The 25,235-nt window shown below is 42.1% G+C and overlaps 1 protein-coding gene across 1 annotated transcript in view; it reads right to left on the reverse strand.

The window, feature by feature from the left end:
• Positions 1-25,235, reverse strand: part of NPAS3 (neuronal PAS domain protein 3) — a gene marked incomplete at its 5' end in the record, with an annotated part of 443,219 nt that overhangs the window by 18,404 nt on the left and 399,580 nt on the right. The window contains 2 exons of the mRNA XM_039216556.1: positions 3,810-3,916; positions 9,143-9,336. Coding sequence (XP_039072487.1) covers positions 3,810-3,916; positions 9,143-9,336 — 301 coding nt within the window. The remainder of the gene's footprint in view (positions 1-3,809; positions 3,917-9,142; positions 9,337-25,235) is intronic.

Genomic DNA, 25,235 nt, shown 5'->3' on the forward strand with positions numbered 1-25,235 from the left:
TGCTACCAGTTCTACGCTTTCTGGCTCCTTTGCTCTAAAGTCCCACGGCTGCAGAGCCTTGAGACTTGGTAGTGGAGCACGACATTGTAAAGATCTGCCGATCTTTCCAGGTTTTGGAAACGTTGCTGATTTGACCTAGAAAGGACCTAGGGGTATCTCAAGACAAATCCAGCAACTTCTATAGACGGAAGGATGGACTAAAAGGGACGGAAGAGAGATGCAAAACATGTTTCTCTGTTGGGGTTAGCATTCGTGGTTTGCCCTTCTATATATATTTAGGTTAAAGGCAGGGCAAGAGTGGTAGATGGTTGCGCTAGCTAACTGGGATCTAGGACTCCGGGGAGACTTGACTGGTCATCTTGAGGCCAGTCCCTCCTGAGCAGTGGAAAACTGGACAGTGTGATAGGCAAAGATGCTCAAATAATTGCTGATACGAGTAGTTTAAAATTCAAATCGTGAAATGTTGATTTGGTCAATTTGGCCTGGAGAAGCAGTGAAATTGGGTTCAATGACTCCAGTAAGGTGGCGTGAGGAAAAAAATCCGAGGGGTCTTTGGTCACAGTGTGAAAGAAAAGGGCCTACAACCCCACTGGTTTTCCAATCCCAGTATCATTTCACTCACCCACCATGTTGGTAAGGATACTGCGATTCTTACTGATTCTTTCTGCTGAAAGCCAGTACGAACTATCGGGTGTCTCATGTTAACTTGGTGGGAGAGTGAATGGTCCAGAGTTCTTGGTTCAATTGAAAGCTGTCAATTCCTGACGCAGCTGAGATTCCCCTACGCTTTTCTTATTCTAGAGACAAGTTATGTATGGATTTACAGATGCCTATGCTAGGAGAAAGATAGAAGTGATAAAAAGAGCATTTTGAGTTATCAAAGACTATTGAGTCTCTTATTTTAAAGTTTTATCTGTAAACTGGAGCATAAGACAGATATCAAAATATCAGAAATATTATAGGATGGCTAAAACCTGCCTTTCATGCACAGAAACAGGAATTGTGCCAATAGCTCTAGGAAGAAGAGCTAAATAGTTAATGTGGTTTATTTTTTAACCATCCCTTTGTTTTAGAATTCTATTTTATTCCTGAGCTGATTCCCTGTCACCATGACCTTCTCCTGCCAAGAAGGTACAGTTGAGGCATCCTTCAGTAATAGCCTAGGGCTTTGGACGAGCGGGATGCTACACACTGGCTTTTTGCCTTTTCTTCCAATGTTTACACAACCGAGACTTATTACATGCTCTGTCATTTTGTTACTGGGCTGGCTTTGGTTTGAGAATTAGGTAAACATCAGACATTCCATCACACAATTTTAGACTCAATCTTACTTTATAATGATGTTAATGTTTATTGTACAAAGTGAGATGCATTTGTATATTTTAGCATTTTATTTCAGTCACAGAATGCAAAACCTGACACTGGCATCAGTTTGATTTTGTGTATGTGCGCGCATGTGTGCGTGTGTGTGTGTGTGTGATTGAAGATATTAAGCACTACAAGAACGTTGAAATTTCAATCTGATTAGGATCAAAATTCTTCAGGATCAAAACACTCCTTTTCCTCCCCCTACAGTTTTACTAATTGTGTGCTACTTGACATTGTGGAGTTATTCCACAGCGTGATAGCTAAATATGTGAAGTGTATTTTACTGTGCAGAATTATCAGCTCATTTTATTTGTTTTTCATGTGTTTGAAGTTATTAAAAGAACTTAAAATTAGAAGTCGTGTGTATGAGTTGAAAGAGTGAACTCAATCATTGTTAGTAGGCTAAATCATAAAGCAATAGCCAGTATGTCAATATCAAGTAATGAAAAAAATCACAGAATTTAAAAGCATACCCCCTCTGTTTATTAGTTGGCAAGATACCAGAAAAATTAGGAGACTAGTACAATAGTGAATGGCAGAGTTGTTTATTTTCAGCACTCTCAAATTATTCTGGTTACTGAAAATGAGATAAAAGTAGATTGGAAAGAATGGCATCAAACATATTTGTTGGAGACCCCTGCTTCATGGGAAGAAATGAACTGCCCTAGCTCACTGTTCCTGAGGAATTGTGTTTCTTCAAGCTGTAAATCAAATCCCAGAGAGATAGCATGACGTTTTCCAAATAATAACTGAGGATGACATAGTTCTTTTTTTGTCAGCATCAGGTTTCTGAAGTTAGACCTCAATTAAGATTCCAAAATGAAAAAGCACCCTTCACCCCCAACACGTGTGGCATATGACAGTGTCCTAAAAGCAGTAGATTCATTTTTAAAGTCTGGATCCCTGGCATATATCAGTCCAAAAATATATTCATAGCCTCCTCCAACGATCCCGATTTTTCTCCATTTTCTCTAAATTCCCAGCTACAAAGAACCTGATGTTTCTTCTCAGGAAACAGCATCATCCCCCCCCCCCCCGCCCCCCAATTAATTGGAGAGCCATCTGCTTCTGCGATGCACAACACCCATTCGTTCTTAGCAACAAGTGTGTTCCCCCAATCCCTGGGGTGCAATACCAAGGCACGCACTCAGTGCTGGGAGTAGAATGTTCTGGAGAGCAGCCTTGCAGGCAGGCTTTTCCCACAGACGTGATACATACAACATTTGACACTGAACTTGGTCCCATGTCAGTGTTGCTAATGCACGGTTTCAAAGCAGTACAAGATGCTCATGCTTTGACACTTGGGCTGGCTTGCTGTCTTGCCATTATGCTTTTGAAGATGTGAGTTTAAAATGAGCAAACAACAGCAAATGGCAGGAAAGACCTGAGATAGCTCTCCTCAACCATGGCAAGAAAGGGGACAGGAAGTAAATTATAAAGGCTCCCTGGCTACTGTTGCTACATAAAAACTTGGCCATCACGCCATAGTATCTCATTGGTGGCTCCTTGCCTGAATTTAAAACCAGAGTTCAGAACTGGGTTTAGAACCTTCTAGGAAGATTAGCTGGTCGGGTCCTCATCTTTTAGGAAGACTCTACTGATGGGTCACAAAAAGGACCTCAAGGGGCAGTCTCTTGCTAACAAGTTCAGTAGCCTAGTGCCTGTGTCTCATGGGATTGTCAGAGGCCTTCAATACACGGCGAAAACCACCCTGCTGGGTTTGATGAAGGAAAGCTGCATGGGACCTGGGCATGGGAGTTTCTGCTTGGACCTGGCCAGAGTACCACTGGTCCTTCTTTCTTACAATGCCAAAAAGGTACCTTGGAGATCAACTTGTGAGTCAGGAGCTGGGAATCAGACCCCAAGAGCTAAGATGAGTTTCCCTCTCCCAGGAGTTGGGAGATGGAGATAAGTTTTCCTCTGAATAACCCTTTTTCCAGAAATATAGTGAAAAGACACTGCCTTTGAGAGTTGCTATGCCCACATGACGCACCCTGCCCCTGTGTCCTGCCTCCCCTGGACCCCAGTTTTGTGGCTAGTCAAGTAGGAATTGTTACAGTCTCTGGTCTGTTTGAACTTCTCTTCTCCTGTGTATATCTTGAAACAGACACCACACCTTTCAGAGTGGAACTTGCTCTCTAGAAAGTGAGAGGGTCAAGAAAGCACTTATGACAAAGGTTATCCCATCGCTTCATGGCAGAGAGAGCACGAGAGAACACAAAGTCCTATGTGAGGGCCTAAACACCCAGTAATCTCTCCGGGCCTGAGGTCCAGCTTTCAATCTAATTCCAACACAAGCGGTCTCACTGTCTCTCACTGTGCGCTGACAGTCATCTCAAATGTGCACAGGAGACATGAGGGGGGAAATCAGCATGGAACCAGACAAGCATCAGAGAGCAATGATGCCAGCCGGGCTGTTCGCTCACACGGGAGGTACTTACGGTCCAAGTGACTATGCCTGATGCCCTCAACATCTTCGGCGTGGATGAAGTGGTAGCATCTCTTCCCTACAATGTCTACGGGGGTCAGATCCATATAATCGCTAATCCTGCAAGGAGAAGAACATAGGCTGGCCTTCAGGAGGGGGGAAATACAGAAACTGTTAAATGACTTAGAAACACATCTACTTACAGTTTTCATGACACTGCAGGTACCCGTGAGGACATGGGACTTGGAAGAAGAACCCATTACAGATAAGATTATTTCTTTAATGGACAACAGACTTCTTCAAAAGTAGGATATGTACTAGATCAAGCAATTATGCTTAAGTAATGAGACAGGTTTTTCTTTTCTTTCTCTCTTTTTTTCTTTTGGCATCAGAATACACATTTAGACAACATAATTCCATGAAATTATTGAGAATCAGTAACAATACAGGAACCTCATTAGAGGCCAAGATAATTCAAGGTTACATAATAAAATAAAAACATGTTATGTTTATACCGAATGATTAGAGACACCTTTCATTTAAACAGATTGGTCTTCTATTGGGTATTTCCATGAAAAAGGGCTTCAGCTGCTTCTTGGCACAAAGTCCAAATTGGCATTCAAGGGATATAATTTAAATGCTGAGACATACAGATGCCTGGGGGTATTATCTTTTTTAGTCTTAGTCATTTGGGAGCGCAGCTTTCACTCCTGGCACTTTTAACTGGTACTTTGTGGTGGATTCCACACAGAAACTTTTAAACCATTTCATCAGCTCTTCCAGGCTTGTGCTCGACAGTACGTGTGTGTAAGCCCGTGTCATTGATTGTCCAGACGTCAATGTCCTCGGGCGGGAGCATAGAAAAATAGAACAGAAATTGGAAAACATGTTGGGGGAATCTGCCTGATTTACACAAAGACGTCAAAATGTTTACTCTCCTCTTCCCTGTCCGGGTACAGAGTGGTTTTGGTCAGTCCAAACCAGAATCTATCTTTTGTTTAATCTACGCTCTTTGCTGTCCCTGTTTTTCTGGTTTATGGCTTACGACGTATCCCAAAAGGAAGTGAGTCTTTAGAAATGACATATTTAAGAAACCTATGAGATCACTGTTGGAGAGTTCAGTCTGACCCCGAGGGCGGGGAAATAAGGGACAAAACAAAAATAGCATAATATGGAATATAATTAAAATATACTACCAGTGAGTGAACTTCTCAGTGTTTAATATTACACAGTAAATGATATTTTTGGCCAAACAAGAATTCTTAGTAAGATGAGATTAAACGGGGCAAAAGAAAGAATGTTTTTTCAGAACCCCATGGTTTTCTGGTACAAAACAGAATAGTTGGTGTTTTCCTAAAACCATTTGCTGCTTTCCAAGCACAGTTTACACACCCTTTCTGCAAATGAGTGAACAAGAATGTCATTAGAAGGCCATCATTGGCATTTCTGAAATTTGCCAGCTCCCTTGAAAACATTAGATATTGGCTTTTCCCGCGGTAGCCCTAAGGAATGCAGAGGAGACGAATGGTCAGCAGTCAGGGACAGGGCTTGAGTTTCTAGCTAGCTATTCCCTAATTAAACAATAGCCCCTGGAAAAAACCAGTCATACTTTAGGGAAGAGATTCTCTAGTTTATTCTTTATTTGAATGAAATTCTTCAAAACCAGAGCCCTTTACCGTGGTGAACAGGACCAGCTCAGTGTTCAGAGACCTCTTAACACAAGTGTAGAAAGCCCCACACCAATCTGATGACCTAGTTCAGTATTAGAATCCTGCTGGTACTTTGTTCTCTGAGCCTCAGTTTCCTTATCTGTAAAAACAACTGAAGCGGTTGGTGGGAGGGGATGAATGAAGGAAATGAAAGGAACATAGTACAGTGCCTGGCATACAGGGACGGCCTTTTCCTCAGATAAGCAATTACCTTTAACACAGGTCTTTTTAAAATAACTTATAGGGGTGCCTGGGTGGCTCAGTAGGTTAAGCGTCTGTCTTTGGCTCAGGTCATGATCTCGCAGTTTATGGGTTCGAGCCCCTCATTGGGTTCTTTGCTGGCAGCCCAGATCCTGGAGCCTGTTTCAGATTCTGTGTCTCCCTCTCTCTCTGCCCCTTCCCTGCTCATGCTCTGTCTCTCTCTGTCTCAAAAATAAATAAACTATAAAAAGTATGAAGAAAAAAACTTGTATCATCTTCAGTTGGGAAGCAGTTCTGTATTACATTGGCTAATAAGGGGTTGTGGAAATTGTTTTTTTTTTTTCCTTTTTTTTTTAAAGGGAAGAAAGAAAGCTTAAAGTGGGTCACAGAAAATGATCTCAATTATTGGAGTGGTACCATAAGGCACTTAGGTCCATGAAGCAGAATTAATCAATCTGTGATCACAGGAATGAAAATTAAGTGAGGGCTTTGGGATAGGACAATCACCCGGAGTAGGTAAATAAAATGAGGCTCTGTTTTTCCGACGGGGTAGTGGTAGGAAATCTAAATCAAGGGAGCTGACCTATGTTTTCAAAGAAGCAAAGCCGTAGGTCAACGGACTTAGTCTGATCGCTTCCCTACCTTGGAGGCCCATGTCCAGCATTCTGTATTTTTCATCAGAATAAACAGCTTTGTGGGCTATAATCATGTTCTTTAATGGATGCATATATATGAAAGGTCCCCTTAAGTGTTTAGTCAGATTGATTCCTTACCACTCAACCTGACTTCTGTAACAAAAAAACAAACAAAACAAAGCAAAACAAACACGTGACAAAGAATGCAGGAAGGCCCACATGGAGCTAAATGCCTGTGTTTTCTTTTCTTTTGTTTTCTTTTCTTTTCTTTCCTTTTTTCTTTTTCTTTCTTTTCTTCCTTCCTTCTCTCTCTTTCTCTCCTCTCTCTCTTTCTTTCTCTTTCTTTCCTTCCCTCCTTCCTTTCTTCTTTCCTTCCTTCTCTTTCTCTGTCTCTCTTTCTCTCTGTCTCTCTCTTTTTTTTTTAATCTGGCACCTTTGCGTTCAAATTGTGACTTTGGGCATATCATTTAACCTTTCTCTCTAAACTGAAACTGCCTGAGGGTGATGAAGACAGTGGCAACACCCATCTTCTACAATTGTCCTGAAGCTTAAATGAGATGGTATACACAATGAGCTTTGCACATTGCCCAGTGTGGAGTTAGTGTTCAATAAATGTTAACTACCTTTATTGTTACTTGCTAACCTTAGCTAATATTTTGGCTAACCATCTTTCCTGATAGTCTTTGGCCATTCCAGAAGACCTTCCACATAGCCAAACATACAGTCACAGTGATAAAAATTTTAATAAATGCCAACAAAACTTGAAAAATACATTTAGAGTTACTTATTAAATAATAGTGACAGGTTCATGGAATCTTCTACCCCAGTGAACACTCATAGCTCAGGTGGGTGTCTTTTTTTTCCTGGAGAATTCTTTCCTCTGAAACACATCCTGACCAGAAATGGGAGGCATGCCTAACTTGGTCTTCCCATCTTGAGTGCTTTCCAGTGGAACTGAATGCAGATGCTGTCTGTCTTCCTCTTGGCTAGCCCTTGGAGAGGTCAATGATGCAAGCTGCTTGACCATTCTGCTCTCTTATTCCCCCCTTGAAGGAACTAACAGGGGCCAGTGAATTACACAGCCTTCATGTCTGACACTAATCTGTGGGACAAAAGCACTGTCTCAAAATGGCCTCAGTAATTGTCTCTGGGGCACCAGCACATGGATGGTATCACCAAAGCTTCCTTCCTGTGACTGACATATGCGGGATTCCTTTTTTTTTTTTTTTTTTTTTTAAATATTTTTATTTATTTCTAGGAGAGAGAGAGAGAGACAGCGTGAGCAGGGGAGGGTCAGAGAGAGAGGGAGTCACAGACTCTGAAACAGGCTCCAGGCTCTGAGCTGGCAGTCAGCACAGAGCCCGACTCGGGGCTCGAACCCATGAACCACGAGATCATGACCTAAGCGAAAGTCAGACGCTTAACCGACTTAACCCAGGTGCCCCTATATGCGGGATTCCTCTTCACTTTAGTCCCCAACCCTGTGATTCTCTCTCCTCAAATCAGTCCCATGATGGGCTTGTGACTTCTAGGTGAAAGGTCTGAGGGGGCACTGTCCTTTTTCCTTGTCCCTTGCTTTCTGCTTAATGGAAGAAGTGAACTTTTCAACCAGAGGCTAAAAAGTCCTTTTATCAAAGCTCAGTGGTAAGGAAGAGCCACCAAATCATTTATAGGATGAATCATTTTTTTTTTTAATTTATAAAAACAGAATCCTCAGGATTATAATGTTTTATTTAATAGTTTTGCAAATTTTTCACCCTTTCTCCTCTGGGGGTCTCAAATTCTCATGTTTTCTCTACACATGTTATGACTTGAATGTGTCCCTTCCTACCACCTAATTTATATATTGAAGCCTTTTTACCCAATGTGATAGGATTAGGAGGTGGGGCCTTTGGGAGGTAATTAGGTTTAGATGAGGTCATGGGGATGGAGCCCCCATGATGGGATTAATGTCCTCCTAAGAAGAGGAAGGGACCAGAGCTCTCTCTGCCCTGTGTGAAGGCACAGCAAGATTGCAGCTACCTGCAAACCAGGAACGAGGTTCTCACTTGGAACCTAATTAGCTTGTACCTTTAAAAAAAAATTTTTTTTTTGAAAGAGAGTGAGTGCATGCTCGAGCAGAGGAGAGGGGCCAAGGGAGAGAGAGAGAGAATCTTAAGCACTCTCCATGCTCAGTGAGGAGCCCAATGTGGGGCTTGATCCCATGACCCTGGGATCATGACCTGAGCCAAAAGCAAGAGTCAGATACGCAACGGACTGAGCCAGCCAGGCGGCCCAGCTTGTCCCTTGATCTTGGGCTTCCCAGTCTCTAGAACTGTGTGAAATAAGCGCCTGTTGTTTAAGCCCCCCCAGTTGATAGTCACGTGTTACAGCAGCTCAGCAGGGAGCTGACGGAGTGCTGAATGCCTGTATGAACGCTGTCCATCACGAGGCTGGGCCCTTACAGGAGTCAGGAAGTGGATCTGGCTGAGGCATCAGGACATACCTTTTACTGCCTAATTTTGCCAAACGTCTCAGCCCCACTCTCTCCTTGGGTTCTGGGCCAAGATGGGTCTTAATTATAGCATATGGACGTCTGGGTATCCCAATTCATTCCATTGTTGTCCCTAATGTAACTCAGGACAGCAATGTAAATTTTAAATAAAAAGCACGTTTGGTGTCAGTCCAAGCAGCCATTAAAAATAAGATCAGGATTTATAATGAGCCTCACTGGGAGAGTAAAATCCTTCAGACTGCTGAAAACACCAACCCTCACCAATGTGTAACACACAACAGAGGAAATGAAAACAAAAGCAAAGTACCTATTTTCACAGTAAATGATATTGAGGTCCATATTTACTCGAGTGACGAACATATGGCAGTCAATTCTGACTTCATTGATCGTAGGGGGAGGCAGGGCATGGGCCACAACCACAAGACCCATGATTTGGCTGGGAACGGTCCTCCCGTGGGATAGTGACACCCTCAGTCGTAGCCGGCCTGTTATGTGAATCACCTGTAATAGAACATTAAGTACACGACACAGTCAAATTGACATCTGGGATGTAACAGTATTTCTTTCAAGAAATGCAAAATTACATCTGGAGCAACCAACATTAGCTTGTATCTTCTGTAATCATAATGGCTGTCAAAGTGCCCTCAATGTCCTCAAGGCAGGGACAAAAGAGAAATAATATTATATGCTGAGCTTTTCTTAATGCTGTATCATTACTGTGCAATTCTATATTCAGGACTTTTTCTTTCCCTTCCTTCTTTGTCTTCTCCTCTCCCTCTGTCTCTGTCTCTCTCTGTCTCTTTTTCTCTCTTTACAGTTAGAGGAAGTATATAGCCAGTTAAAATGACCAGAAAGTTGGGCAATCAGCTGCAAAAGAAAATGTTCGCATTATCAGCGCTTGTTAATGGATGATGTTGGTCTGTCTCCAGATCTGCACTGAGTGGGATCACATGGCCATCTCCTTTCAGAGGTAGTATGGCTCATAGCTTTCCTTTGTTGGGGGGTTTGATATTGCAAAAAGGCCAAAGCCTCCAATGAGTACAAGTCCTAGTGGCCATGATATGAATGGGCCCTTTTGAGCATAGATATACCATGTTAGAAATCACAGAGCTACCAGTAATACTGTGATTTAGTGCTTTATGGGGTTGGAGATCAGAGGACTTTGACCTATCATTTGTTCCTTGAGCTCATTCTAAAGTAGGATCAGGAAATTTGCACTATTTTGGGGGCTACTTTTTGTTACTTGTGCAGAAACAGGAGGGAGAATGTTGAGCTGTAGCTTGTGGTTTCATAGCCAAAGCATACCATAGGTAGTCCAAGCCATCTAGAACCAAACAAAAGTGGTTCATGTTTGTCACACGTTTTAAATGGTATTTTTACAGACGCCCTTTGAAAAAGTTTCTCTACTTATAAACTGCACAGAGAAAGATAGTCATAATGCCAACTTGCTTAAGCGATGGTTTGAGGAAACCAAAATCATAAAAGGATGGAAAGTATAAAGGATTTGTGTGTTTCGTGATGATGGAAGTTTGTGGGTGGTGGGGGGAGGAGGGTGTTGGAGATGTGTGTGCACGTGTGTGTGTGTGTGTATTCTCTAGCTGTGTTCCGAGGGTTGTGCTACTGTGTGTGTGTGTGTGTGGGGGGGGTGCCCAAACTAGGTTGTAGATGCAATCGCTGTGATTCACTGTGCCAGGGAGCATGGTTTAGTAGCTAACCAAGTTTCTCCCTTTGGTTTGTTTCTCCAAAAAATGCATCACTGACCATCAAACCATCTTTTGAGATTGTTTGCTTCCCACTTTGCCACAAGGAGCTGAAGTGGGAAGCAGATCTCTGGCCTCCCAGGAGCAATAAGATCTAACGTCTGCTCTTCTTTGCAGGGGCTTGACTTTTTCATTCATTCATTCATTCATTCATTCATTCATTCATTCATTCCTCTTTCATTTTGTTGTTGTTTCCTTTAAGTTATTTAGTTTTCCAAAAGCAAGCCACACCACTGGCTTGATCAAAGAGGAAGGATCAAAGCTTACGGGGCTGCCCTTTGGAGTCCTGGTAGCCTAAATAATACCTCCTTCCCTGTTCCCTTTACATTTGCACCCAGAGCTGCAGATCTGGAAACACCAACAAGGAGGATTATTTAGGATGTTTCAGGAGCAGCTTTTTGACCACCCACATTTGAAGTTGACTAAATTCATACTTAATGCACCTTTGCTTTAAGCTTTGGTCAGATGAGCTCCTTTATGAATATTTGAAAATGTTCCTAGAGGCAAAGATGCTAAAACACCATCACAGACGCACATTTTTGTAAGACCTCATTAACTAGTAAAGAAATAGCTAAAAGAAATGGGATTAACTTCACAGGAGGGGTGTTAACAGGTCCTGGTCCTCCTCCCAGCTAGGCTTACGTAGATGCTCATTTATCATTATCTGTCTTGTTTTATCAGGAACTCCCAGCTTCTTGGAAAAACAGATCTATAAATGCTCAAGAAAATATGTACTCAGAAATGAGATGATAAATAAATCCCCACTTGGTATTCTATTCCAGAGCAATTTATGGGCTTTTGGGCTAGAAAACATTTTGAGAAGTCAGAGAGGCTACTGCGGGGAGCTGTCTGCATGTCAGATTTACCTGTCCCCACCCCTCCATCTCCAGCTTTGCCTGTGGCCATTGAGGGGTTATGGGGGTCCAAAGCTGGGTCCAACAGGGGTCTAGATTTGCTATTTTCTGATTTTGTTACCCAGGAGAAGTCACTCAACCTCTTCACATCTCGATGTTCCTTTCTGCGAAATGGGGATAATAATGTGTATTCTGCAGTTAGGTTATGAAAGCGAAAGGAGATAAGGAAGGTGAACACATTCTAAGTTGCAAGGAAGTGTCCAAATTTCATTAGAATTGTGTTTGCTTTTTTAAATATCAGCTGAATAATAAGGATGAGGCCTGATTACTAATTTTGTCCAAAATCCTAATAAATGAATTATTCTTATTTTAAGGGATCTTAAAATTTCATGTTTGGAAGAAAATTTGGGAGGATCTGTCTTAGGTCCTTCTCCTTTTCATTTTTTTTTTTTTTTAAGATAGAAAAGAAGCTTCTGAAAAGTTCATTCCCTACCCAGATCCATTTAACTCAGAAATGGCAAAAAAGAGCCTGGAATTTAAGTTTCTAGGTCTTGTTTGAGTATCATTTCAACTTCGTTATGCCTGTATGATTTTTGTGTGCATATTCATATTGAACAAAGCATTACAAGTTAATACCAGATGCCAACTCACGACTTCAAGGAACCTGTATATGAACTTTTAAAAAGATTTCATTTATAACCAGAAGCTCAGGTTATTTCAAAAGTCTTTGATGAGGCGTCTGGGTGGCTCAGTCGGTTAAGTGTCCGACTTCAGCTCAGGTCATGATCTTGTGGTTCATGAGTTCGAGTCCCACGACGGGCTCTGTGCTGACAGCTCAGAGCCTGGAGCCTGCTTCAGATTCTGTGTCTCTCTCTCTTTCTGCCCTTCCCCTGCTCAGACTCAGTCTCTCTCAAAAATAAATAAAAACATTAAAAAAATTAAAAACAAACAAATGCACAAATGTCTTTGAGAAGCAGTACAAACTAAGATGAAGAGAAAATAGGGGTGCCTGGGTGGCTTGGCTGGTTAAATGTCCGACTTTGGCTCAGGTCATGATCTCATGACTCATGAGTTCATGCCCCGTGTCAGGCTCAGTGCTGATAGCTCAGAGCCAGGAGCCACTTAGGATTTTGTTTCCCTCTCTCTGCCCTTTCCTTGCTCATGCTCTGTCACTCGCTCCTTCAAAAATAAATATTAAAAAAAAGTAAAAGAAAAAAGGAAAAAGAAAATAATTAATGCAGTAACTGTAACTGAACAATCAGGAAATGTCAAAGAATAGTCACAGGGTATGTTTGTCCGTATGTAAGTACCTCTGGCAGTAAGAGAAGTTGAGATTGATGACAAGAAAGGGGTAACTATTTAGATCCACACCTGATTTTTGGGTTTAAATTAATTCATCTTTCCAAATTGATTTCATCATACAAACAGTTGTTTTCCCCCATGTGACAGCTATGTTCAAATTTTAGAAACATGTCTGACATCATGTATCCAAATACATAAAGAGTTGAGATTTTCACTTTGTAGATGCTTTGAAGACCTGGCATACAGAAGAAAGAGTATCGTATTGTCAGAAGAGCTAGGTTCAAATCCTAGCTCTGGCACTGTATGGCTGTGTGACTATGATGTTCAGAGAATTGAAACGACTTACTGATTTTCCAGGTCAGTGTAGTAGAGATTGAAAAGCTTGTCCAAAGGTAATAAGTATTGTATAAAGGTGTCTTTACTTAATAAGGCATCTTGGTTTTCTTCACCAAGGGGCATAATATTGGTGCTTTAGTTTCTAAAACATACTATGTGCAAGGACCTTGCTGGGTGCTAGGGCGCAGGCCACAGGGAATCAAATGTAAAGCTGTCCTCAAAGAGTTTACAAATTACACAGTGGGAGGAGACATGTATCATTACTTGTATTACTGGGCGGTGATAGTGTCTGATAGAGAAAGTGGGTCTCCATTCTGGTTATGTGACAGAATACCCTGTGAGGCTTTATTAACACATGGATTCTCAGGATCTGTCTCCTAGACATTGTAATTGGGTAGGACTGTGTTGGGGTCTAGCATTTGTTTGTTTTTTAAAGCTTCAAAGGTAATACCTGCCTTTGGAGAATATCTGGCTAATGGGTTTGGTGATAAACCAGTGGTTCTCAACCATGCTATGAACTGGAATTACCCAGGGAGTACGTACAAGTCCCTGTGTCTAAGCTGCACCCAAGAGCAGTTGAGTATGGATCTCTGGGGGCCTTTTCAGGTCTTGAATGGCTGCTGAAAAGATTAAGTGAAAATGTATATAAAGTGCCTACATATATGTCTGATATACAGTGTATATTCTCACAATTTTGGTTAAGTAACAAGTATGCATCATAAGAAAGATACAGAATGAGAGCTTGGAGGGTTCAGGATAGGTAAGAAATACTTTTGGCAGAATGGATCAGGAAGGCTATGTGAAACTGGCATTAGAATAAATCGTTGATGTAAGATATGATCATAGAACAGTGAAAGGGGTTTCCAGATGGAGAAAAGGGCTAGAACAAATAACACAGAAGGGAACCTATCACAGAGCCCAGGGCTCCAGGAGTGCTTCAGTTGGTGTGAGCCGGAGAAGAGACTTTGAGGGGCCAAAATGGCAGGTACAAGGGGTGGAAATTAGCAACAATGGGACCTGGGGAGAAGTACCATGATTTTGTGCCTGTTTCATAGGACGATGATGAGATAGAGTAAATGGTAATTGGGAATGGAAGAATTGCTGACAGAGGGACAAAAAAGATTCCTCTGTGGACACTTTGTATTTGAGCAGCTTGGAGAGGTCCTGGATAAGGTGTCCTCGGGAGAGCTGGGAAAAGGGGTGGAAACATAAGAGGTGATAGTTGAAGGAATCGTTTTTGGAAGATGGTACCCCTCCCCACTCCTCTGTGACAGTTAAAACCAAGTTCAATGGAATCACCAATGAAGAAAATACAGAGAGATGAGAGAACAGCAAAGGTATCACCCCAAGCCCCTCTCTGAGTATTTGAAACATCTGTTTTTCTCTAAATTGAGGTTCTCTTGTTCTATCATGATTACTTCTCTTAAAAAATGAACATTTCTGAAAACTCTAAATCTCCCTTTTCTCCATCGACAATTCCATTCTGGCATAAATGCCAAGCTTGCCATATCGTGTGCAGATCCCAGTGGTAACATCCGAAAGAGAGGGATGGCTCCCTTGTGAAGTTAAGGAGGTAAATGGGAAATAATTTTAAATATAAGTATATAAGCCTAAACACTAATACAATGTCAAGAAGATGAAACTATAAAAATAGCATAGCTACAGTAAAATGGAAGGAGTACTGTGACATAGAAATAACATTGAGTTGGGAAATAGAACATTCGATGTATTTCTGGTCTGGTAATTTTGGCAAGTCATCTAGATTGGCCAGGGTAGCATTCTTCAGATAGAAAATGGAGGATAAGAATCAGGTGATGATACCTAGGGTTCTCTCTAAGTTCTAGAGAATTCTATGACCTAATTCTCCACAGAGTGGCCTTTACTGTGCTGTATCACTATACTTCCCCACTCCCCGACTCCGCTTACAACTCCATGGTGTGGACAGGAGTTTCAGAGTGCGGCTGCAAGTTAATAAATGCAGAGTTTACTTTAAGAATTAATCAATAGGGTTTTATGGGTCATATCTGAGTTGAAACAATGCTTTGGTTTTGGCCAATGCCAGGTAACAATTGCCTCTGTGTCCTAAAGGTTCACCTTAGTCTGGTCTTAAATCTAATCTGCAGACATTCTTCAAAAGAGATTTCTGAACGAAGAGATTCTTTGCCCCCGAGCTCAATTTTATAGAAGAGCTCAATCCTCCTGCTTTCCTTCATTGTTCTTGTTTTATCATAAAGCGCTGTACAAAAATGCTAAAGCCTGTATTTTCCTAAACCCCTTACACAGCACTGCCCAGATGTCAGCCACAGTGAAGCAGAATGTGCAGGCCTTCTGAGTTGAAATCCTCCCATCTTTGATAAAAACGTCCAAATTAGCATTATCTGACAGTCCCATATTGAAGGAATCATTGCTTGACTTTTCTTTTTCTTCTGATACACCCAGCGGATGTGCACGATGCTGTATGTACATGTCCACAGAGTTTAGGACGAGTGTGGGAGTGCTAACAAGCCACGTTTCTTGGACAAATATATATTTTTCTTCCTGCCATATGCTCCTTTCAGTCATCTGTTAGTGATAAACACTTAGATGTGCTCCACTAATATGTTCTCATTATAAACAAGCCCATCACAAAGACCTTGATAAAACCTCCCCTCTGTCAATACTTAAGGAAAGAAAGTCCGTGACAGAAAAACACATCTGGAAGCTATTCTCCATTCTTTTAGGAATACATTTCAGTACTGGTAATATGAAACGTTTTCTTTATCAAAAGGAAATGCTAAGTATTATGTGCATTATTTCCCGCATATAATGTAAAGTACAGAATAGGGCTAGGCAAATAGGAACAAAAAAAGCTGCAGGCATGAGAAAACTATGGATTCCCTGGGTTTAGAGCATCTTCAGAGATTTTTCACTTGTCCTCTAAGGGAATCCAAATTTACCTTAAAAATTAAGCTTCCTTCTGGCACTCTGGTCTTTTCTCTTTTATTCCCTTGTAGAAGCCTGGTTTAGCATACAGATCATCAAATCAGTAGCTCAGGTGGGAAAGTCAGCTAATTATTTTTAAGAGATGGGGGCTTTGAGGTGACCCCCAACCTGCCAAAAGATAAGGGCTTAGCCAGGTCTTCTGAGTCTAAACATGTAGCCTACAGCATAACAACTTAATCTAAACCAGCATGAGGATAGCAACCCCAGGTAAATTACTTGATGCAAATTTTTAGGGAATGGGTTTCCCGGATTTAGACCATATTCATAGGTTGGAGCATCAGCCTGAACAGGTCTCTCTGTCCCTGTCAGTCTGACTCCTACTACCCAGGTCTTTGCACAAACCCCGAGAAAGCCAAAACAAAACAACAGAACAGCTTAGCGGAGACCAAATACATGTCCGTAGAGGCAAGCCCTACAGAGAAGAGGGCTTCTAACTGAAGGAGGCGGCGCCATTGGACCCGATGAGGGCAGGAGAACATTAGAATGGCATTTCCCTTCCCTTTCTAGAATCTCATTCATATTTCTAGAGACTGGTTCTACTCTGGTAGGTTTTGTCCTAATTCACAGTGGGACCTAAACAACTGGGGATAAGAAATGACAGAAGAGGGAAAAGGTGACTTCTCAAGGTAGAGGCGAGATTTGGGGGAGGGGTATTTGGGGGAGGTGAGGTTCTGAGGAAAATGAGATGTTCAGGGAGTAGGTGAAAACGGAGACCTCCGGGGCCCCCAGAAGGATGCAACAGGAGAGGTGGTCCTGCAATGTCCTCATCAGGTAGGTGTGAAGATGGCCATCAGCTAAGGAACCACACAGTGGCACGAAGCTTTCTGGAAGTTTGTCCCTAAGAACTTTTCTAAGATCAGAGATCTTCAGTACTGGGCAGGATTCGGCATTTAAGGCTAGAGGACTAGCGACAACCAGGGAGGGTCTCAGATGGGCTCAACTTAAGGGCGGCTCTGGCAGTAGAGAAGAGAGGAGGTGAGACTGGGTACCTGGGAAGCATCTTGGCCAAAGTTAAGAAAGAGGAACCTTGACAGAAGCCAGTCCTGGCATAAAAGGGCTACAATGAGCAAGTATGAATTCTCAGGGACTCCATTTGGTTTGAATGGAAACGAGGTGAGTGGGAGGAGGGATTGGAGCACAGCCGGGTCAGATGCTTGCTCTGAGTCCTAAAAAGACTCTGTGGAGGTGGGTTCAGGAAGTGGACAGACCTGAAAGGTAAGGGCATTTCTGATTGTGGAAAGCAGAGGAAGGGAGGAAGCTGAGGCTAATTTCTCTGCTCTCCTGGAGATAGTAAATTCCTGAAGGAAAAGACTCCTGCACAAGCAAGCACTCCTCCTGTTATAGATAAAGTCAACTCATACAAGTAACACAAACAATCACATGGGTCTGGTATACAGGGAAAATGTATTTTGTTCTTTTCAGTTAGAAAGGCGCTAACACCTAATGCTGATATCAGGGATTTATGTTAAAAAAAAAAACAAAAAAACAAAACCTCTAGGGTTAGTGGTTCTTACATTTGAACGTGCACGAGAATTACCTGGAGAGCTTATTAATCAGATGGATTTCTAGTCCCTCCCCCCGCAACTCCCCTCCCAAACCCTTTGGATTCTTTAAATCGAGGGAGGAGCCTGGGAATCTGCATTCACCAAGCACTGCAAACCATCCCCATAAGGGCCATCCACCTGCAGCATCCTCTTTATCTAAAGAGCTAAATCAATCCAGAGATCTTAATGAAGACGACCTACAGGCTGATCACAGACTGCCTCCTAAATAAGTGAAGACAAACATATATTTATGGTTCAGTTTGGACTGGAAACAAGAAAAAAAAAACCCTATTCTATAGAACACAACTCCTTATCTGGGTTCTTTGAAAATGGAGGATTGGTGCATGCTAAACAGGACCCCTGGGCTGATGTGGGATCACGGTGTGTTTTCTGTGCTCAGGGCTGGCTGCAGGAGCGCCTGGGGAGCCCTGTCAAGGCTCCTTTATTTGTGTAAAGGTCTGCGTTCTCTCAGTGGCCACGCCACAGTGGGCTTCACTGTTGTGCTGTGAGCCTCTTGGGGGAGGTCGAGCTCTGCAAATCCCCTCCCCCTCCCCCTGGCCCAGCCTGCCCCTGGCTTAGCTCCTGATTAATTCAGGGAAATCCTGGGAGGTTAACCCTTAATTTGATGGCTCTGGTGGGGAGCTGAGGGATTGCTGGTAATTTATCACCCTCAGTTTTTTTTTAATGTAGAAATATTTTCTAAGGGAACAAATAAAAAATTATTTTTAAAACCCACATTTAAAAAACATTAGCTCCAGCATTCTTTTCTTACATGACTGTATCCTCCAAACATAACAATTACTTCTCATCCGTCTCTTTTAACAAACTTCAAATACATAACATAAAAATATAACTATAATTACAGCCTTAGCTTCTCAAAATGTGTCTGGACTCCATATTTGTTCCTTGCTCCCTTTGGAGAAAATAGTCTTTCTTCTACCAGAGATAAGATTTTTTATTGGGATAGTTTAAGCTGGAGAGATTTCCTTAACAAGATTATGTAAATGTATGCCAAAGACATAAACCACATTTTCTCAGAGAGTGGAACACTTCAAATATCATTTAATAAAACAGGACCATGGGTAGAAACACCTCGATAAATTGTTAAGGGGCCAAGCAAGAAGGCTGAACCATACAAATCTGATCAAATTTTGTTTGATTCAGTTACTATATTAAAGTCTCCTAGAGAAGGACAGAGGACCATTGTACCTCTGTAGAGGGCAACCTTTGTTTTATTCTTTTATCGCTTGATGTGGAGAAGGGGACATCCCCCCTCTCATGGACCTGGGAGGACCCTTGTGGCTTAGTGCCACTATCTTCAAGGTGGAGAGGCAATTCTCAGTGTAATGGGCTGCAATTTTATTTTCCAACAATATGGAAAAAAAAACCAACAACAGACTCAGAACTAGTACTGTGCCCAATAAGGAATAGAAACTGGCTCCCTTATTCCTATCTACCCCCCATCCCTTCCCCAGTACTATACCATATTAGAGATTTTCTTTAGGATCCATGAGCTCTTATTGGGAAAGCTATAAATCAGATGTTTTCTGTTTACGATCTTTGCTCAAGACTTTTGTTGAATGTGCATTTTACTTAAATTTCTTGAGTCGAACAACTAGTCTTGTACTAAGTTAGTCTCCTTAGGCTTTGTTTCTCTTGAGTCTGCTAGCAGAATTTATACATAGACACTCTAAATTGCAACAAATGTCCAAAGACAGCTGTGTAACCATAGACCCGGTGCTTCTCTGTGCATGAAGACAGCGCTTCCAGAGAGCTCTCTGCCTTCCTGGGAAAATGTTAACTCAGGCTTATTCTATCCCCTCCACCCAATCTGAAGGTCTACAGGAGGATAAGTGATTCTATTCTGGATATGAAAGAAAATCTTCAGAAAAAATAGCTACCCCCCTCTTCCTCACTTTCGGAGGATGCGGAATTACAATTATCCATATAGAAGGGCAAGTTTGCCTGCTGTCTCAAGAGCTGATATATCTTTTGCAGCCGTCATGTCCTTAAGGGGGAAGTGCACAAGCATTAATAATTATATTTCTGATTGTAAAACACATAGATCAAACCTAAAAATGACCATTCCCAGGATGCCACAGTAGGTATATGGGACTCGTAGAGTAAGGCAAGGACACAGCGCATTCTCTTAAGGTAGGCACTTTCGACCCAGATATGTGCATGAAACCACACAGAGTGAAGCCATGATTCCTCAGTTTTCCTGGTATGTTCAGGAAATATGCAGTTCTGCGTTTGTGCCTACAATGATTTCTTCATTGAAAGTGGCGGGGCCTAACTACATGGCCTCTGAGCCCCTTCCTTCGTGTTGTGTCTCCTAAATCCATATCTTTAAACGTGATGCCTGGCCCCATCCTCGCTGCCTTAAACTTCTATAACTCTCTGCCTCTTTTATCTCGGTTTCTATTCTTTGGGAGGCCTGGATGCTACGTGTTGAGCACTGATCAGCGAAGATCATTTTCTTAACCTGCCCTCTAAACTCTATGGCTAATATTTTATAAGGCTGCTTAATGAATCCTAAATTTCATCCTTCACGAGAGTAATTTCTAGTAACAACACACCTCTCAAAACGTCTCTCTTCATGTCGTGAATGAATCTGTGCTTGTGCCAAAACCTCTTTGTGCTCAGTATCCCAGAGACCCTGCACTCTGGAGATGGGGGACCTTGCAGACTGCCTTGCACAACCCTCGCATGTCACATGTGTGGAGGCTGAGGCCAATGGGGTGACCGTCTTGACCAAAGACGCAAAGCCGGTTAGTGGCAGACACAGGAGAACAGCAAGTTCCCCTAATATCTTGCCCAATGCCTTTTCTATTTAATAGTGTGTTCGGTGGATGTATTCCCTTCCGTTTTCCTCTTTTGTTTCCTCAAATGTGTTTATCTCTCTCCATATAAATGACTCTGTAAAATTTAGGATTTTAACCTTCAAAAGACCCCATGGCCCTGACATGGGTTATTATCCACTCAGCATATGCGATTCAAAACACTCATGTGACTTTTGCGCCTGTCACCAGCTCATTTGCTGCGTTTGGTTTATTCAGCCATGATTAGAGAGAGTCATTTACAGACACACATTTGGAAACTCTTTAACAAGCTTCTAGCAGTTTCTTTTCCAAAGCTGTTTAAGTAGCTGAGGGTGTGGTGTCAGCAACGACAGCAGTTCCCTCCACACTACCGACTCCTCTGTTATTCCTGTATCTTTATCAGGATTTCCATTTTGTAGAAAGGCTTTTAAAAAAGAGAGACAGGAAAAAACAACCCAGAGATGCACATTTCAGAGCCTCTAAGCCATCATTTCAGGAAGACGGACTAAAAAATTAAAATTGAAACCATCACACTATAACCTGAAAGTTCCCTTTAAAAAAAAAAAAATCCCCCTCCCTCTTTTTATTTTAAAGAATACTTTTTGAAGTAATTGGCACAAAGACTCTTCGAGTGCAGATTGCTGCAAGTATGCTCTTGGCAAGAACATCATAAGCACTAGAAAAACTTTAATATGCTCAAGAAGCCAAATACAAACTGACACCAGGAACTCAAGTGTGGGAACAAACAGTAGGAAAAAAAAAAGAGAGCATCTCGATTTAATACAAACCTCCGTACAAAGGGACCAATTTCTACGATTCATGGTTTAGCATACAATGCAGCTGTCCTCTGAGTGAATATAGAGTAGTTATACATAAGAAATTAGAATTATCAATTCGAGGGAATTTCTCAAGAGTCCTTTTGATATGTAATACTGCAACTATAATGCCTAAGAAACCAGATATCAATGCATTAAATGAGATCAGGTTGGGATCTGTTTAGAAAGGGAGGGTTTAAACTTGAAGCCTCTCTTTGCTTTGACCTCTGGAGCAGACCCTTTGCAGGGAAACTCGAAATGAATAGCTTTGCCCTTACCTGTGGCCTTGCTTCCCAGGCCTTAAAATATGTTTGAATACATGTAACACAGGAAGGGGGGATTATTTAGAAGAGTTTCCTATGTGGAAGGAAATGGGAAGAGCATGTAGCCTTTTGCACTCTGCAAGCTATGGGGAGAATCTCTGATTCTCTTTATTCCATTGAATAGAAGAATGAAAACTATTTTTTAAGAAAATTTCCTTCCTCGAGTCCTCTTCTCCTCTGCTATTTTATGGTAAGGATGCAAGAATTTGGAGATTTTCTGCATCTGTCTCCATCCACATTTCAAATTTATCTCTACTTGTGACCAACGCTTCCTTCCCCCTGAAACTGAAGAGAGGGCTCCATTTTCAGTCTTGCTAAGTAAGATTTCTCCTGCAACCCCCTGGAGTTCAAACGTGCTATACTTTTTTTTCTCCGGGAACGTTTGAAGTCCCCTTTAAAAATAATGCCTTGAGGATATTTTTCCCTAATACCATTTAAAGAAACTTGAAAGCATATGGCTCTCGAAGCGCACAGGGTTCTAATGAAGTAATCAGCAACACTGCTCATATGCAGACTTCCGCCAGGAGCTTTCACACCCAACCCAGATCAGTCTTTGGAATGAAGGAAAATTCTACAGAAACCCCTTTCCTCCATCTGCTCCGGTGCAGAGGCGCAGGGAGCCACTGTACTAAAGTGGTGACTTTCAACCTTTGAAGGATAGAGGGTGGTGGAAAGGTTGTGTCAGGATCAGAACTGTCAGTGGCAAAGCAAATCAATCTAGTAGCTTGTGAGGCAACTCAAGACAAATATTCCTCTGTTGTGCAGTCTCTGTTCATCGTGTGGGAGGGGAAAATAAAGTTTCTTTATAGGGTTCTATTTGATGTAGTCCCTAGTAGCTCTACCATCACCTTAGGTGATTCTCCACGCAGCCAGCTAAGACTAAATAAAACAAAAACATGGGATATTAATGCCCTTTCCCTGGAACTGGGAAGAGCATGCTGTTCTCCTGCAGTGTTGCAATGGATTCTCTAAATCTATCACAATTAAAATCACACTTCTTCAGGCACAACCTCATTAGTGCTGAAATATCACATCTTGTGCTATTTCCTTGGGATTTTAGCAAAACAAGTAATGATTCTTTTGATTATTGGAGGCACTTGTGCTATCATGACTGCCAAGTAAGTGTGTGACTGTTTGAAAGAACTAGAATCAGCACTTGACTTTTTTATTCTTACTTTGATTGAGCCAGCCATAAACCCCAAAGGAGAGGCTTTAGGCAGTACGGGCCAACCTACCCCACTCACCCACAGCATCACCTTTTCCAGAACACTTTGGAAGGGAGGAATAGGGTGAGCGGTGGAATGGCAGATGTGTGGATTGCTGAGCTTTGGGGGCAGGCATCTTACTCTTTGCTGGGTTTTCCCCGGTCAGATCATGCGCTTCTCAGACAGACAAATGCCCCTGCAGCATTCTGTGTACCCTGACTAAACTACATGACTTCATTCATTCAGCAAGTAGCACTGGGATTAAATATATTGCCAGGCACTGTTCTAGACTCTGGGATACAGTGATGAAAAGGATGGACACAGCGGGAGTGTGGAGATCGGATCAATGTTTCTGGCTGCTGCAAATGGCTCCTCTGATGTCCTGAGGGGAAGCAGGAAGGCCAAGGAGGAGGTCTCTGCAGAGATCCAGGTTGGGGAGGTGATGGTAGCTCAGAAGGGAATCGGGGGAAGTGGTTGGCTTGTGGACATGCTCTGAAGGCAGAAATGACAGCTTTTGGTAGTGCATTTTGTGTGGGGTCTGAGGTAAAGAGTGGTCTCCAAGGACATGCCTAAGCTTTTGGCCATAGTCTCAGGATGGGGGATGGAGATGCAAGGGGCTGGTGGATAGCAAAACATTTTGAGGGATGGGTTTTGCTTTTGGTTATATTAAGACAGAGGCTGTCAGCATTCAAGTGAAGATTCTGTAGGCTGTAAAGGTTAGATACACTTCTTTTTTAAAGTTTAATTATTTGAGAGAGTGAGTGAGAGTGTGTGAGTGGGGGGAGAATCCCAAGCAGGCTCTGTGCCATCAGTGGGGGTAGGGGGGGACCATGAGATCATGACCTGCGCCGAAACCAAATGAGCCACTCAGGCATCCCTAAATACATTTCTTTAGTGTCATTCTCCCCCGCCCCTTTATTCAGAGATCTTCTATTTGCTAGAATATACATGGTTCTAGAAACTTTACACATGGCTATTATGAAAAGCACTTTTGGCAAAATGGAGAAATTAGTGGGATGCATGCTCCAGTGCCTGATTTCTTCAGTCCATATCCGAGAGGACAATGAGGGTATTTTCTGATAAAACACATACTGAGTAGGACCAAAGACAAGCACCGTAGGCCAGGTGAACAGCACTATGTAACAAAGCCCAGTCATAAAGCCCATGTAGCCTGCAGATATTTTCACATGGCAAATTCTATTCTTTGTATACTTTTTTTAGACATCATCTTCAGAGCATTTATTTTTTCAAGTTTTGGGAGCAAAGTGCAAAATCCGGACCAGGAGAAGAAATCCATGCATCCCAGGCCACGTTCAGCCCCAAATATGAGAGCACAGATGGTGCTGTGTTGAGGAAGGAAGGTTCAATCTGAATGTCCTAAGGAGTCTCGCACTCTCCCTGGGCCTTGCCACTCCTCACTTCATCGGGGCTCTGGAAGACGTCTGAGTGTATGACCAGGAGAAAAAGGCAGGATACAGTGGTTCTTTCTGACAAGAGTATTGGCAAACATTTAGAGATCGCTGGCCCACTTTGCAAGAGGCCTCCCTTTCAAAAACACTTCTGCAGAGTACCCTGGGTGGCACGCTTTCCCAAAGCAATGACCTTCTCCTAGTAGTTAGCAGAGGACTGCTGTTTATGTTTGATTTCCTTAATCCCTCTAAAGCAGCGAAGAAAGCTTAGGTGGTAATTTATTTATAAGAAATTATAATAAAGCTTCAGCACTTTGAATGACGTTGGAAAGTGGGAGGTAGATTGTACAGAGGTAGGATATCCAAACTTAGAAGCAAGCATTATGACAGTCTTCTGGTTTATCTACCCTTGGAATCAATTTTGTCATTTTTAATTGACCGATTTTCCCTTGTTTGCTTAACATTTATTAATTGATTGTTATGCTCATGCAATTAATTCAAAAGCTGGCAAGTTTAACGCAGAGAAATTAATTTTCTTTTACCAACACGCCACTTAAAATACATTTTTGGAAGCCTGGGTTACCAGGAAATTACCTTCAAATTAATCAATAAGGAAATTAGACGGCAGTGTCCCTTGATATCTGTCAATCCAAACTATGTCACTTTCTTCGTTTTGTTGGAGTGGGCTTTTCTGCTGAGTAAGGAATAAGAAAAACCTGGAAACTAAACCCACTGCATCTTCACAGCCAAAGGAAGGCAGTTTCTTTGCATAAATGCATACTGTTGAAATGAATTTTATTTTTCACCAAGAGAAGTTTGTAGCAAAGTGGTAAATGTTATGAGAGACAAGAAAATTAAGTTGGTCTTCTTCCCAGAGCACCTCTTTTGCTATTTTTCTGTTCTTTCATGTGAGTTCTTACTAAGTGCCTCCTTTCCTCCAGGCACTGCGGGGAACGACTTCTCAGGGAGACAAATGTGTGAGCCGAGCCCTAAAGGAGGCCTGTTAATGCCAGGTGCAGGGAAAGTGAGAGGAGAGTGTCCTGACGGA

The sequence above is a fragment of the Hyaena hyaena genome, unplaced genomic scaffold (genome assembly GCF_003009895.1).
Source record: "Hyaena hyaena isolate Hyena2069 unplaced genomic scaffold, ASM300989v1 scaffold_639, whole genome shotgun sequence".
NCBI classification, from domain to species: Eukaryota; Metazoa; Chordata; class Mammalia; order Carnivora; family Hyaenidae; genus Hyaena; species Hyaena hyaena.